Source organism: Schistocerca nitens, chromosome 6 (genome assembly GCF_023898315.1).
Source record: "Schistocerca nitens isolate TAMUIC-IGC-003100 chromosome 6, iqSchNite1.1, whole genome shotgun sequence".
Taxonomy (NCBI): Eukaryota; Metazoa; Arthropoda; class Insecta; order Orthoptera; family Acrididae; genus Schistocerca; species Schistocerca nitens.
In genome coordinates this window covers 86,329,402-86,345,078 of record NC_064619.1, presented here as the reverse complement: position 1 = coordinate 86,345,078, position 15,677 = coordinate 86,329,402, and the positions used below count along the sequence as shown (strand labels likewise).

The window sequence follows — 15,677 nt, the reverse complement described above, 5'->3', positions numbered from 1 at the left end:
ATATCTTCGAAACCAAGGAATGCCTTTGTTCCCTCACTGCTCGAGCTAACTCGCTTATTTCCGCGGACGCTACGAACTTCCGCTACTATCCTCTGATACTTTGCACTTTCTGAAACAATCGTCTTGCGACAGAAACTTTGTTTCACTGCTGTCCGGGACTTGAAACATTATTTTCGCCGGTGACAACAGGTCACATCGACGACATCAGTCATTATCTAGACTCTACTCACTTTCCATCACCACAAGATAACTACATACCAGCATCGTTCTCGGCTGCCATTATGAATATATCTGTATAATATATCTGTATAATATAATGACCATTTCAGCTTTGTAGTAATTGGTGTATTGATGCGTTTTAGGTACCTGGTTGTCTAGCCTTTGTCAAGAGACTTGTATTCGATACGCCCTTTTTATCATGGTTCAAGTGGCTCTGAGCACTATGGGACTTAACTGCTGAGGTCATCAGTCCCCTAGAACTTAGAACTACTTAAACCTAACTAACCTAAGGGCATCACAGACACCCAAGCCCAAGGCAGGATTCGAACCTGCGACCGTAGCGGTCGAGCGGTTCCAGACTGAAGCGCCTAGAACCGCTCGGCCACTCAGGCCGGCTCTTTATCATGAGGTGCTGCATTGCATTCGAACTGTTTATTAATGCTGTGGGTGAACCACCATTTCAGAATCATCCCTCAGCGTCAGGCATATTCTGCAGCAAGTGTCCATAGTGACTGAACTGAATCTAATGGTTTTAAAGGTGGAAGAAACAGCTTTGCAACAAATTACTAACCGCTTAATCTCTTATGAATCCACGCTACGCAACCTAGGCCATAACGAAACCTATCGTACCATATGGGACATTTAACGGATACTTGCTGCATCTGAAGAATAATTAAGAAGCTTTGCAGATGCCATACCACTCCGAGCCTGGTTTAATGCAGGTGGCACCATAACGAAAACAAAATTCGGTGTGCCTGACCAGACTGTTGCGATCGTTGGGACAACACTTTAAACCAAGCCACGTCTCTTTCCAAGCAGGATCACGATATTCTTGTATGCCAACAGGTCCGTCTTGAACACACTGAATTCAAGAAATCCGTGACATAGCCACTGTACTACTACAGCATTATGAAGAACTTGGGAATTCAGTATAGTACAGCTTAGTCAGTGTACACCAAGAGTTAATGAATATAACATCTTCTTTGGAATATATAATATTAACGCGCTTCAGCTGCATAACAATACTCTACATACGATAGTTAGTGAGGCCTAAAACAAAAACTCAGTCCTAACTTACCATCCGCACAGATATTATTGCACACACTTGCTAATATCTCGTTCCACTACATACCACTCATGCAAATGATTTACCTAATTTGGGAATCCACTTTGAGCTGCTGAAGCACATTTGTTGCGTTCCACTAGCATGTTCGATGCACAGATATCGTTACCAGTTACCTGTGCCAACTGCGACTTTGACTGTTACCAATTACATTCGCAGTTTCTTGGCCTACAGTTTCAGAAACACGTATTCTGGCAAACCAGTGTCGTTCAACGATCGTCAAACGCATGCCACCATGTATTTTAATGAATTTCAATCATGTATACATACCATTTACTACATGTGTCCTATATGATCACTCAACAATGGGGTGAGAAACTAAGAACTTGCGTTATTCCTAGAGAAAAACCCTACTCCTCGTTGCCCTCGTATTGTTCTGACAGTGTACGAACCTCGGTTTGCCCTGTCGGCAACAGCTTATTGTATTCCGTACAACAGCCGACTACTGTATTTTTTATTTGTTATCAACCCACTGCCATATCCCAGACTTTTCCAAGTCGCTTTAGTGGTCAACCGTCTTTTGCTCAATATTTCTTCGTGCGATATAATGGTCCCTGGTGTTAAAATCTCAGCACATTTAGTTTACACCCCTAACGTTAGCCTTAGGCCTTTCCTGTTGTACCTACGTGACGTGCCAGTTCCGTCGCCGAAACAGCAAAATTGTCTGACATTATCCAGCACGTCTCGTAGTCACCTCTTAGAATCCACCAATAAACTCCTCGTCAAGGAGCACGAACCGATTTCTCTCGATCGTGCTACCGCACACCTTGCCGAATGGCACACTGAAAATTATTACAGTCGAGTGGTCATTGCGAGTGTTACGTCTGTGCCTCTAGCTCTACTTATCATTGGCTTTATTGTACGGATTTTACATAAATATGGCTAAGTTACAGGACCATATCATTAGCGACGATACGCAGCAGGATTTTGGAACGTATATTGTGTTCGAACATTATGAATTACCTCACAGAAAACGGTCTATTGACACACAGTCAACACAGATTTGGAAAACATCGTTCTTGGTAAACACAACTCGCTCTTTACTCGCAATTGAAAGGGATCTCAAATTGATTCCGTATTTCTGGAGTTCCGGAAGGCTTTTGATACTGTTCCACAAAAGCAGCTTGTAGTGAAATTGCGTGCTTGTGGAATATCGTCTCAGTTCTGTTACTGGATTCGTGATTTCCTGGCAGAGAGGTCACAGTTCGTAGTTGGCGGAAAGTGCTCGAGTAAAACAGGAGTGATGCGTTGCGTTCCCCAAAGTAGTGTTATAGGCCCTTTGCTGTTCCTTTTCCTAATAAGCGATTTGGGAGACAATCTGAGCAGCCGTCTGTTTGCAGCTGACGCTGTCTTTTATCACCTAGTAAAGTCATCAGAAGATCAAAATAAATTGCAAAATGATTTAGGAAAGATATCTGTATGGTGCGAAAATTGGCAGTTGACGCTAAATAACGAAAAGTGTCAGGTCGTCAACATGAATACTGAAAGGAATCCGTTAAACTTCGGTTACATGATAAATCAGTCAAATCTAAAGGCCATAAATTCAACTAAATACCTAGGAATTAGAATTACGATGGCTTATTGGCAGGGCACTTAGAAAATGTAACAGATCTACTAAAGAGACTACCTACACTACACTTCTCCGTCGTCTTTTAGAATACTGCAGTGCGGTGTGGGATTCTTACCAGATAGGATTGACGGAGTAGATCGAAAAAGTTCAAAGAAGGGCAGCACATTTTGTATTGTCGCGAAATAGGGGGGAGAGTGTCACTGGAATGATACAGGATTTGGGATGGACATCATTAAGAAAAGGCGTTTTTCGTTGCGGAGGAATCTTCTCACGAAATTCCAAGCACCAACTTTCTCCCTCGAATGCGAAAATGTTTGGTTGACACCGACCTACGTAGGGAGAAACGATCACCACGCCAAAATAAGAAAAATCAGAGCTCGTAGGGAAAGGTATAGGTGTTCGTTCATTCCGCGCGCTACAAGAGATTGGAATAATAGAGAATTGTGAAGGTGATTCGATGAACCCTCTGCCAGGCACTTAAATGTGATTTGCAGAGTGTCCATGTAGATCTATGTAAATGTAGATGTAAATCACGTGAGTGTGTCACGACAGTTGAACGTCCTGTGGTCCACTGTACGGAAGGTGCTTCGAACCATTCTCAAATGGCATCCGTACAAGCTCCATATCGTACAGCAGCTTGCACCACAGGACGAACGACACTCTCCACTTTCTCTCGAGGGCTGAAGTTGATGAGGGCTGATCCCGGACCATCCTAAGGACAGACGAAGGTAGTTTTTCTCTGATGGGTGAGGTGAACACACAGAATTGCTGAGTGTCTGGATCTTCACTGTGCATGAAGTTCGTCTGTATGGTGAACCTGTCACTGAATGGTGTGGCTTGACGGCTACGTTCATCATTGGCCCATTCTTGTTTGAACATGTTGGCGCTCAAGGACCAAAGACGTGCAGTTTGACTGTCCAGCGTTACCGCGATATGCTTCGCCAGCATGTCACAGCCGCCCTACAGGAGAGAGACGCATTTAACTCAACAGTTTTCATGCAAGAAGTGGCCCCACCGTACATCGCTCGTGAAGTTCACCTGATTCTCCGAAACACATTTGGAAACGATCGAACTATCACCACATCATTTTCAATTGCTTGGCCGGCACGATCACCTGATCTCTGATTTCTGGTTGTGGGGCTCCCTGAAGGACAGTGTTTACCAGCACAACATTCACACATTTGAATCCTGCACTTTCAGACTTTTCTGGACACTGATCGGCGCCATATTGAGCCCCTTTTGCAGCAGTAATGATAGCGGTATGTAATTGTATGATCTACCATAGCAGCACATTAAATTAGTTTCACTGGAATTGATTCTGCATTATTTCTCCTCTCCATGTCATGACATTAATGCTGCCAAGATTGGTACTCGTACAGTACTTATTTTCCTTGTTAAAACGGGTTAAATAGGGAAAGTTTAATAATAACCACCCGATACATCAGCAGATTTTGCAATGTCTCATGAAAACATTGCAAACAAAAAAGTTAAAAATTAAGAAGAAACAAAATAACAAAATCCATTACTAGAAATCGAGTGAATAGGTTAACTTACGGCGTTAGCAGACGACGCCATAGTCTCCCGTGTTTCTGCAGCACACACAGTATTTCAGAGCTCCATTCCCGACACAGCCCCAGATTTAAAAAAAAAAAACGGAAAATGCTGATTGTTCATCTCCCCGTCTTAAGCTCGTCAACTTGGCAGCTTGCAGTAACTTTATTACTTATTTTAACTTCCTAGTCTGTGTTTTACTAAATTTATCAGTTTCTTAAGGAATATCAAATTTTCTTAGAATCTTGATTAGACTTCATTTCTGGTACTATCACAGCCTTCTAGAAGTCAATAAAAAGTAGGGGGGGGGGGGGGGGTTTCACAGTTTAACCTTACCATACTAATTTACTGTTATACTAGAGAGAAAAGTAGAAGAAAAATTTTTACCTTGTCCATTATCTTCCTCCTCTGCCCTCCAGGGTTAGCCCCAGTGTTTGTCCCAGTCTCACAATTACACCCTCGGTATTCTCTTACCCCGTGTGCTACGATCCACTGCTAGTTTAGAAAGTCTTTGTGGTAGCACATGATGTACATATTCTCTCCATTTTTCTTTATGTTTGATTTCCTTTTGGGTTATTGGTTGGATTTCTAATTTTTCCCCTATTACTTCTTTTATAATTTTGTCTTTCCTAGTGCAAACTTACACAGATCTTAGAAATTTCATTTCTGATGCTTCTAGTTGCGGTAAATCTTTATTTCTCAGCGTCCAACTTTCTACTGCATATAATAAAGTAGGAACTGCCATGACTTTATAAAATATCAGTTGCATCTCTTTCCTTTTGTTTTCTTATTGTGCCACACAAACGCTGGTGCGTTGGTGACAAAGCTACGTCCCTATTTCACTCCTTGATTTGTTTGTATTTCGCGTGTTATCTTACCTGTGTCAACTGTAATTCTGGTGTTCACATATACGCTTTTCGCGACTTGGATCAGATGTTTATGAATTCCTCTTTCCTCCATTATTGTCCATAGCTTGTCTGTGTGAATTCTGTCATATGCTTTTTCATAATCTACAGACACTAGGTGAGTTTCCAGATTAAAATCTCGTCTCTTTTGAATTACAGGGTGTTTCAAAAATGACCGGTATATTTGAAACGGCAATAAAAACTAAACGAGCAGCGATAGAAATACACCGTTTGTTACAATATGCTTGGGACAACAATACATTTTCAGGCGGACAAACTTTCGAATTTACAGTAGTTACAATTTTCAACAACAGATGGCGCTGCAAGTGATGTGAAAGATATAGAAGACAATGCAGTCTGTGGGTGCGCCATTCTGTACGTCGTCTTTCTGCTGTAAGCGTGTGCTGTTCACAACGTGCAAGTGTGCTGTGGACAACATGGTTTATTCCTTAGAACAGAGGATTTTTCTGGTGTTGGAATTCCACCGCCTAGAACACAGTGTTGTTGCAACAAGACGAAGTTTTCAACGGAGGTTTAATGTAACCAAAGGACCGAAAAGCGATACAATAAAGGATCTGTTTGAAAAATTTCAACGGACTGGGAACGTGACGGATGAACGTGCTGGAAAGGTAGGGCGACCGCGTACGGCAACCACAGAGGGCAACGCGCAGCTAGTGCAGCAGGTGATCCAACAGCGGCCTCGGGTTTCCGTTCGCCGTGTTGCAGCTGCGGTCCAAATGACGCCAACGTCCACGTATCGTCTCATGCGCCAGAGTTTACACCTCTATCCATACAAAATTCAAACGCGGCAACCCCTCAGCGCCGCTACCATTGCTGCACGAGAGACATTCGCTAACGATATAGTGCACAGAATTTATGACGGCGATATGCATGTGGGCAGCATTTGGTTTACTGACGAAGCTTATTTTTACCTGGACGGCTTCGTCAATAAACAGAACTGGCGCATGTGGGGAACCGAAAAGCCCCATGTTGCAGTCCCATCGTCCCTGCATCCTCAAAACGTACTGGTCTGGGCCGCCATTTCTTCCAAAGGAATCATTGGCCCATTTTTCAGATCCGAAACGATTACTGCATCACGCTATCTGGACATTCTTCGTGAATTTGTGGCGGTACAAACTGCCTTAGACGACACTGCGAACACCTCGTGGTTTATGCAAGATGGTGCCCGGCCACATCGCACGGCCGACGTCTTTAATTTCCTGAATGAATATTTCGATGATCGTGTGATTGCTTTGGGCTATCCGAAACATACAGGAGGCGGCGTGGATTCGCCTCCCTATTCGCCAGACATGAACCCCTGTGACTTCTTTCTGTGGGGACACTTGAAAGACCAGGTGTACCACCAGAATCCAGAAACAATTGAACAGCTGAAGCAGTACATCTCATCTGCATGTGAAGCCATTCCGCCAGACACGTTGTCAAAGGTTTTGGGTAATTTCATTCAGAGACTACGCCATACTATTGCTACACATGGTGGATATGTGGAAAATATCGTACTATAGAGTTTCCCAGACCGCAGCGCCATCTGTTGTTGACAATTGTAACTACTGTAATTTCTAAAGTTTGTCTGCCTGAAAATGTACTGTTGTCCCAAGCATATTGCAACAAACTGTGTATTTCTATCGCTGCTCGTTTAGTTTGTATTGCCGTTTCAAATATACCGGTCATTTTTGAAACACCCTGTATCTGTTTAGTGCAAAAAAGTCGTCTATGCATGCTCTTCCCTTTCGGAAACCTGCCGCTTCCGCCATTAAAATTACATCTGAGATATTGCACAGTCTTTCATTTATTATTTGGCTGTAGGTTTTGAAAGCAATATCCAGAATACGTATGCCTCTGTAATTAGACATATTACTTACCTCACCTTTCTTATGTACTAAAATGATCGTCGTTATTTTCCCTTCCTCTGATATGATGTGGTCTTTTTGCAGTAGATACCTTCTTACCTGTAGACAGACTTCAACCACTTGGATGACTGTTGATCGACGTTTGGTCCAATTTTGCAAAGGTGACCTTGCAGCGGTCAACCGTTTTCAAACGTTGAGGTCACATTCTTCTCCCAGGCAGGACTGATCTGTTAAAGTCGTAGAGACTTGATGGATTGCCAATAACGAGCGTCTTTTCTTGGGATTCTGATTGGTAGATATCTTGCTGGAACCATGCTTATTTTCCGACTGAAGACACGTGACATGCAGGGCTGGTTTAATGCAAAAGTGTCACAAGCCGCCACTTGGTGCACCAAGCAGTGGTGGGGGTGGGGGTTGGGGGTGAGAGGGAGGGACGGCACCAGAGAAGCCTAAGTGCAATTTGTACACAGGGTGTCTCATAATCAGTCGCAAAAACAACTCATTTCCACGCTCACTAGATGATTGATATTTAAAGGTCTTACAAAGAGCTCAAAAAATGGCAGTTAAGGTATGATGGAGGGAGGGAAGGGGGCGAGTGGCAGTTCAAATGTCGCTAGTGTAGACGAGTAGATGGGGATGGTACGCCACATACAACATAGTTTGTGTGGGAAAATGTTCTCGAACCGGCCCTGGTGACGTGGCTTCACGATCCTGTACGACCGAAAAAATACTATATCTGTCCTGTCTGGCGCTAGTCGCATGAGACCCCCCATACCCCCCTGCAAATCGCACACTGGCGGCCAACATCCTGCCGTTGTCGAATTCCAACCGGTCCTCGCAGACATTTCTTCTTCTTACGTGAGGCATAACACGATCTCCTTACAAACAAACAACATTAAATTGCGATTTCCAAACTAGTTACCTACTGTGTAATTCCTTGTATTCGCTACATACAGAATATGCTAATGATTGGCATATTCAGATATGTTTGGTAATACACTTCACGCCAGTTCGATTTACATTGCACGTCGCCTTCACGGTGCTGCGCTCTAGCGGCGAGCAGTGTCACTGTGGCCGGGTGGGAGCTACGAGCGAAGCGGCGCAGTGCACCTGTAGGCACAGCAGTCCAGATCCCCACCCCGCCACGCAGACTCATGTTTTTTGATGTTACCTTAAGTGGAATACTTAAAACAAATGACGGAATGGTTCGTTTGAAAGTAGCACACTGATTTCGTTGACCAGTCTGATCGTGTGCTCCCTTTCAAATGACCCCATCGTCGATGGAACGTTGAACGGTTAGCTTTCCTTTTAATATGTCCTGCAATGGATGAACTGAATTACTTACACAGATAGTTATTGAGGGATCTATAATAATTTCACGGAGTCCCTGACTAATCTAAGAGAATTCCTCCGTGATTAATCAATTCGATACTGGTTCCATCTAGTCCTGGTGGTTTTCGGCTTTTCATTTTTTTTTTATTGACTTCAATTCCGTCAGTTCAGTACATTCGTGGTCTATTCCTTGCAGCTGTTCTTTCTTATCAGCGTCTATGATTCCTGGTTTGTACCATACTTCTTTATAATGTGTAATCCAGTGAGGTGGTTGCATTACATTTAGATTTACGGTATTTCTTTCTTGTTTGTTGAGATGTTTCATTAATTTGTATGCTATTTCTTGTTTCCCATGGATATCATGTTCAACTCTCCTTATAAACGCATCCCACGATGTACGATGTGCTAATTTTACCATCGCTTTTGCTTCATTTCTTCTTCGATTCTTCTTTAGCTTCTAATGAAGTTTTCTGCAAGTATTCATTATATGCTTTCTGTTTAACGTTTGTCTTTTTGCATATCTTCGTTGTATACGTTTTAATTTCTTTTCCGATTAGTCCTATGTTTTTCACCCAGCAGTTCACTTGCTACCTATTTTATAGCGTTTTTAATATTATACCAGTCTTCGTTTATGTCTTCGCTAGTTGGGAGTCTGTTCTCTTCAACGACATTTAGACATGTCAACAAATATAGATTGATAATGCAGAGAATCATCATATTTCGTTGTCTCAGAGATAGAAACGTTATGCTTGATGCAGAATTCATCCCTATCTAAAGAATTAATATCTTTTTCCGATTTTGAGTTGTATCCCTTGCTACACTTGTTGTTCCGACCGGCGTGCTGTAAGGTCACCTATCTCTTATGCTCTGTATTACTGCTTGAATAATAATTGATAAGTGTTTAACTATGTTTTTATTCTCTAGTAATGTGATTTTCCCTTTTTATTGTTAGTGTATAAAACATGTATTAATGTTTCAGCCTGTTAAAATGTCGAAGTGGTTGGTTTGTTGACGCAACGATCGTGCGCCACGAACAGCCCAATTTTCATTTCTGCAAGTCGAGCTTACAATTTAATGTTCTTACAAAGTCCGATTATCACTGTTATTGTCGTGGAAATTTCGTTGCATTGAAACTAAATAATAAGCTGGTGACGTGTCAACAAATTTTTCCGCTCTCCAACAACTATTTCTGAGTCTGGTGTGTCATTTATATGACTATAACAGGCATTTAATCAATTAAAAGGATTAAACGGTTTAGGGGAACTTGATTGTAGTTCATAAATTCTGAAACTTAGATTTTGATGATGACTAGTAGTCTCTCGCTGTCGGCAATGTGATGTGCGATGCTGCCTTGCTTTGTCAACATATTACTTCTAATTTCTAAAACACTTTTAAAAAATGCCAAATTGAACGAAACAAAGCTAGCATTACAGTAATACAGAGTGAAGTGATTATGGAAATAAGAACAGTGTTCAAGTATTGAATGATTTGTGTCTTATGTAGTGAATGTTTAAAGACGTTTTGATTTCTGCTTTGCATTGGTTCAGTATTTGGTTTCTGCTAAATAAGAAAATTTTTTGTCCTGACATTAATCGTCTCTTTCCCAACAAAGAATATGAAAAAATGTCCTGCCAGTCATTAAAGGTTAAGGACATACTGCTGTAATCAAATGTGGAAATGTTGAGACCTCGATCATATCAGCAAAGCTTGCAACGCGTCTGCCATAGTGTGTGAAAAGTGTACAGATCACGGTGGCAGAAAGTGAGACTATATGAATAAAGAAGTCAGAGTAGGCTGCATCACCTGCAAGGGAAAAAAAAAGGCAACGCTGTAATAAAGGTGGTGAACCAGACTGCACAATGTATCGGCAATTCTTGGACAGGCTGTTGGAAAGGATTGAATTCGGATAAATTAAAAAATAGACAAATAAAACAGTAACATGAGAGGTAGACGACCATTACACTGCCCCACATATGACACTGACGTGGGAAATAGGAGGACCCAGGAAACAACAGAGACTTACAGCACAAGTACACATCACCCTCAGAGAGGGCACGTGCTGGTGCAGAGCCGTGTCGTGGTGAACGCAAATGGTTTTACACAATGCGAACCAACATAGCACAGGCATTATTGCTCGACTAGTGCATACAGAAGCAGTCCAGCCGAGCTTCGTAGACGCTACTGAATTCATTGATGATGTGGCTACGGCAGGCTCAGTTAATTAAGAGGTGGTAATGCAGTTGATGGTGTCTTGAAGGGAGGATATAAGATGAACATCAACAAAAGCAAAACGAGGATAATGGAATGTAGTCTAATTAAGTCGGGTGATGTTGAGGGTATTAGATTAGGAAATGAGACACTTAAATTAGAAAAAGAGTTTTGCTATTTGGGGAGCAAAATAACTGATGATGGTCGAAGTAGAGAGGATATAAAATGTAGACTGGCAATGGCAAGGAAAGCGTTTCTGAAGAAGAGAAATTTGTTAACATCGAGTATAGCTTTAAGTGTCAGGAAGTCATTTCTGAAAGTATTTGTATGGAGTGTAGCCATGTATGGAAGTGAAACATGAACGGTAAATAGTTTGGACAAGAAGAGAATAGAAGCTTTCGAAATGTGGTGCTACAGAAGAATTCTGAAGATTAGATGGGTAGATCACATAACTAATGAGGAGGTACTGAATAGGATTGGGGAGAAGAGGAGTTTGTGGCACAACTTGACCAGAAGGGATCGGTTGGTAGGACATGTTCTGAGGCATCAAGGGATCACCAATTTAGTATTGGAGGGCAGCGTGGAGGGTAAAAATCGTTGGGGGAGACCAAGAGATGAATACACTAAGCAGATTCAGAAGGATGTAGGTTGCAGTAGGTACTGGGAGATGAAGAAGCTTGCACAGGATAGAGTAGCATGGAGAGCTGCATCAAACCAGTCTCAGGACTGAAGACCACAACAACAACAATGCAGTTGAAACGCATGCTCCTTCAGGGGGCCACCTATCAGACAAGTCTACTGCTGCCGGTTGAAGAACTGGAAGAAAAGATACTAAATACAAACTCAGAAGAAGTGCATCATAGCACACGCATAAGCAAAAACAAACGTAGACTACAAATTCTGAGGACTGTAACAAATATCCCAGCACACTGTGCTGCACAACAAAGACAGCTGAAAACACTCCTGCACGGAAACTGCAGGAATCAACAACAAAAACCAAACCGCCAGTTGGACAGAAGCTGCCATCCGACTCGCCTGTCACCGGTGGTGCTGGTGGCAGGCTGCTGCGGTTCTGCAGCTCCCCATCCCCCTTGCTGTGTAGGCGTGTTGTCTTCGCTTCAAATTGAGACTGGTTTGTAGGCCCTGGACTGGAGATCCGTCCATATGTGGAGAGCCTCTGTAAGAAGGAAGAAATCTTCAAGGTGATCTTCAGATTTTACTCAGAATTAAGTTTCTTTATCTGAGACCCGAACGTCCACACAAAACGTTCAGCAAACCCGTGGGACTCTGGGTGGGGTGTATTCCACCAGCTGTAGAGAACGTCTAAAACTTCGTGAGCAGTAAATTGGGTGACATTACTTGTAACAAGAGCAATTGGAATTCCTTCCACTGCAAAGATCTGTTCGAGAGCGGTAACCGTTTGGGATGCCCCTGTACTATCCATCCCGAGGACCTAAGGAAAACTGCCTTTTTGCTTCTGTCTCGCGTTCTTCGGCCGACGTTCGTCTGATGATTTTACTGACGTTTCGCCAGCACGAGTGGCTGGCATTGTCAAAGCTTCATCCTCCAATGCCGGTGGTGAAGCTTTGACAATGCCAGCCACTCGTGCTGGCGAAACGTCAATAAAAACATCAGACGAACATAGGCCAAAGAACCCGAGACAGAAGCAAATAGGCAGTTTGTCAACAACTGGCCACGAAAAGCCTGAACAATTTTGAAACTACGGAAATTTGGAAATTTGTGGTAAGTTCCTATGGGACCAAACTGCTGAGGTAATCGGTCCCTAGACTTACACACTATTTAATCTAACTTAAACTAACTTATGCTAAGGACAACACACACATATCCATGCCCGGGCGAGCCGCGCGAACCGTGGCAAGGCGCCACAGACCACACGGCTACCCCACGTGGCGGGAGAGAAGCTAAGGAAAGACGGTGTGAGTGTCTGCCAGAATAAGCTAATGGGCCTCCATAAATTGTTTGGCTTAGTCTATGTGGAGCCAACTCCAGTGTTCAAATGCCTTGAGCCGAGGAAAATACCAATTTGGTTTCACAGTTTGGTATTTCTGACAGAGCACGTAGCTGTACACAGCGAATTTATTCGCTTCCAACAGACCACAATGGCATCTGTGTACAACTTCAAATCAGCTGTCTGAGGAGCAGTTAGAATGACGACATACTACTTTTCATCTACAGTATGGAAGACTATAACTTCCTGGCACAGTGATAAAGCATTTTTCATACTCCAGAAATGGGCAAGTTTAGGACGTCATTTTCGACACAGGGGCCCTCACTCTGTTTGCATAAAATGCTTAACCTGAGCGAACATTTCATCTGCCGAATCCTTGTCAACTATAACCTTAGCGTCGATCTGGAGCCCATCACCACCTGGGTGGAGAGAGTATCGACCTACAACACACCTACGGAGATGCATCAAATGTTATATCACTGCCTCCTGGTGAATGGGAGAGGGCACCTGCGTTACTGTGTGCGGGGAATATATGAAATTCAGTGTCATACCTGTAAGATGACAAGAACAGCAACCACCTTTGCAAATGTTGTTGCATCTTGATGGGAACCTGAGCAACCAGATGGAAGTAAGTCACCAAGGTTTCGTGGTTTGTCTGGACCAAAACCTTGTGCCCATACACATAGTGGTGGGCCTTCCTTCTCGATCTGCGAGTAAGGCTGTTGCATCGCATTCAGCAGTTTTTCTGCAGTGGCACCCTACGGGATACCACCACCTCTATCCCAGTGTCCAACATGTCGATTGCCACTATCAGAGATTTTCTAGGAAGACGGGTGAATAAACACTTGGAGTCCAACAGAGCGCCCTTTAATTTCTAAAACATTTGCTGACGCTCCAATGCCTAGCGTCCTTCTCGAGCAATTTATGGGGCAGTTCAGCTACTGTGGCTTCAGCTGCAATGAATTTTGTACAGTAGCCGATATGGCCCAGGACAGATTGCAATTGCTTGATGTTGGTAGGAACCAGGATCCTGGTAATAGCTTGTAGGTACTTGGCTGGTGGACAGATTCCTTCTGCTGACAAAATATATCCCAGTACTCTGTTTCGTGTTGAAAAACCGAACATTTGTCCATATTAACAGAAAGTCCCACCTGGAAAGTCCCACCTGGAATAATAAATAAACTTCTTCAAGTTGTGGGCATGTTCCTACGTGGTGTGCCCAGAGACTATTATGTCGTCAAGGTAATTTGCTGTTCCTGAAATCTTCTGAAGCAGGTGTTACAGGTAACACTGGAACAATGCTGGGGACGAATTGATGCTGAAGGTTAACCCCTTATACCAAATGTGTGTTCACCACTATCACCTGCTGAATCTCTTTGACAAGAGGTAGTTGCAGGTAAACATCTGTCAAGTCAATGCACGAATAATATTTTCTGTGACCCAGTCCCCCCTGTCTCTTTGGCCACTGGAATGAGGTAGATAGCCACGGCATACTGTGACCTGAAGTCCCTAAACAGCCATAGTTTCCCGTTTGGCTTTCCGAGAAAAACAACCAAAGGCATTGCCCAGAGACTCTTGGGAACATGTCTGATGAAGCTGCTTCCCGTTTACCCAGTTCTACTTGACATTGTCCCACAAGGCATATGGAACAGGCTGAGTCTTACAAAACTTTGGGATCCCATTGGGTTTCAAGATGATGTCTACTTGGTAATCCTTAACGCTACCATGTGAGCCATGAAAAAGTTTATTGTACCATATTGCAGTGTTGTGCATTACCATTCATTACCTGGGTTTGATTGGTACAAACCTGACCCATATCCTTGGCTACTGAAAGATCAAGTATCACGAGACTGGCAGCCATTGGAGACTGCATTACCAGGAGTAGCATGTGCACTAGTTTAGTTTGGTATTGGAATGTATACTGTCCTTTGGTCTGAATCGTCTGGTCGCTGTAGCGTGCCAGTATGTCTTGAAGTCCGGCTAATCTTTGGAGCCAATAAAGTCATAAGTAGTAATATTGATGATAGCTTTAGAGGAACCTGTATCCACTAGAAATTCCTCTCGCTTTGCATTAAGTTCGACATAAAGCAAAATCACCTGAGAATCTTGAGAAACAACTTTTAAATCCTGTTTTCGAAGTCATCCACTGGATGGTAAGAATTATGCATGCAACTAATGTACCTGACATTCTGTTGCTCCTGAAGTCAACCTTTGGTCGTGTGCACCTTTTTCTGACAATGTAAACACTTCATGTTTTTGGAGCAACACAACTGGCGATCACGAGTAATGAAACACTTGAGCATAAGATTTCGCCTTAGATTGCAGACTGAGTGTGTCCTCTGCAACGACGTCTGAGGTACCGTTTCCGGGTCGGGTGGACCCGGCGCCAATGGTTGGATGGCATTTGCAGTTTCGCCTGCCCCTGCAACATGAAGAGTCGCCGGTACTACGAAATTTCGTTTGAAAACCATGGCGTGAGGGCCCATTCCGCTTGATTCGTTTGTTCAAAACCCTTATAACAGACAAACATACCTGAAGTGTGGTGTTATTTAAGCGGCTAAGATCCTCCCGGTACTCAGAGTTGGGTGCATGAAGGATGACCATGTCCCTGACCATCGTATCTGTATGGGGAATGTTACAATCCCTAGTGAGACCTTCAAGCATGGCTATCCATTCCTTGAAAATATACTTGGTTTTTTTGTAAGCCCTATAAAAACTAAGGCCTGCCACCACCACGAGACTCTTAATTTCAAAATATTCAGTCAATCTGTCCTTAACTTCCTTGTAACATAACACACACAGGTGTTTATACAGGGAACTATTGCACCAACCAGTAAGTGAGCGCCAGCAATGGATAACAAGAAAGCATGTGTCACTTTTCAGGCGTTCCTGGTAGGTCTGTTGCTAATACACTTTTCAGGTTTGCCGTTAG

At 43.1% G+C, this 15,677-nt stretch overlaps 1 protein-coding gene across 1 annotated transcript in view; it reads right to left on the bottom strand.

Moving 5' to 3' along the window:
* The window catches only part of LOC126263237 (5-hydroxytryptamine receptor 3A-like), a 245,169-nt gene extending 229,808 nt beyond the window's left edge, over window positions 1-15,361 (bottom strand). Inside the window, exons 1-2 of the mRNA XM_049960321.1 lie at window positions 15,278-15,361; window positions 13,297-13,503 (exon numbers count right to left, since the gene is read on the bottom strand). Of these exons, the coding sequence (XP_049816278.1) occupies window positions 13,297-13,503; window positions 15,278-15,361 (291 nt within the window). The remainder of the gene's footprint in view (window positions 1-13,296; window positions 13,504-15,277) is intronic.
* Window positions 15,362-15,677: the final 316 nt, after the last annotated feature.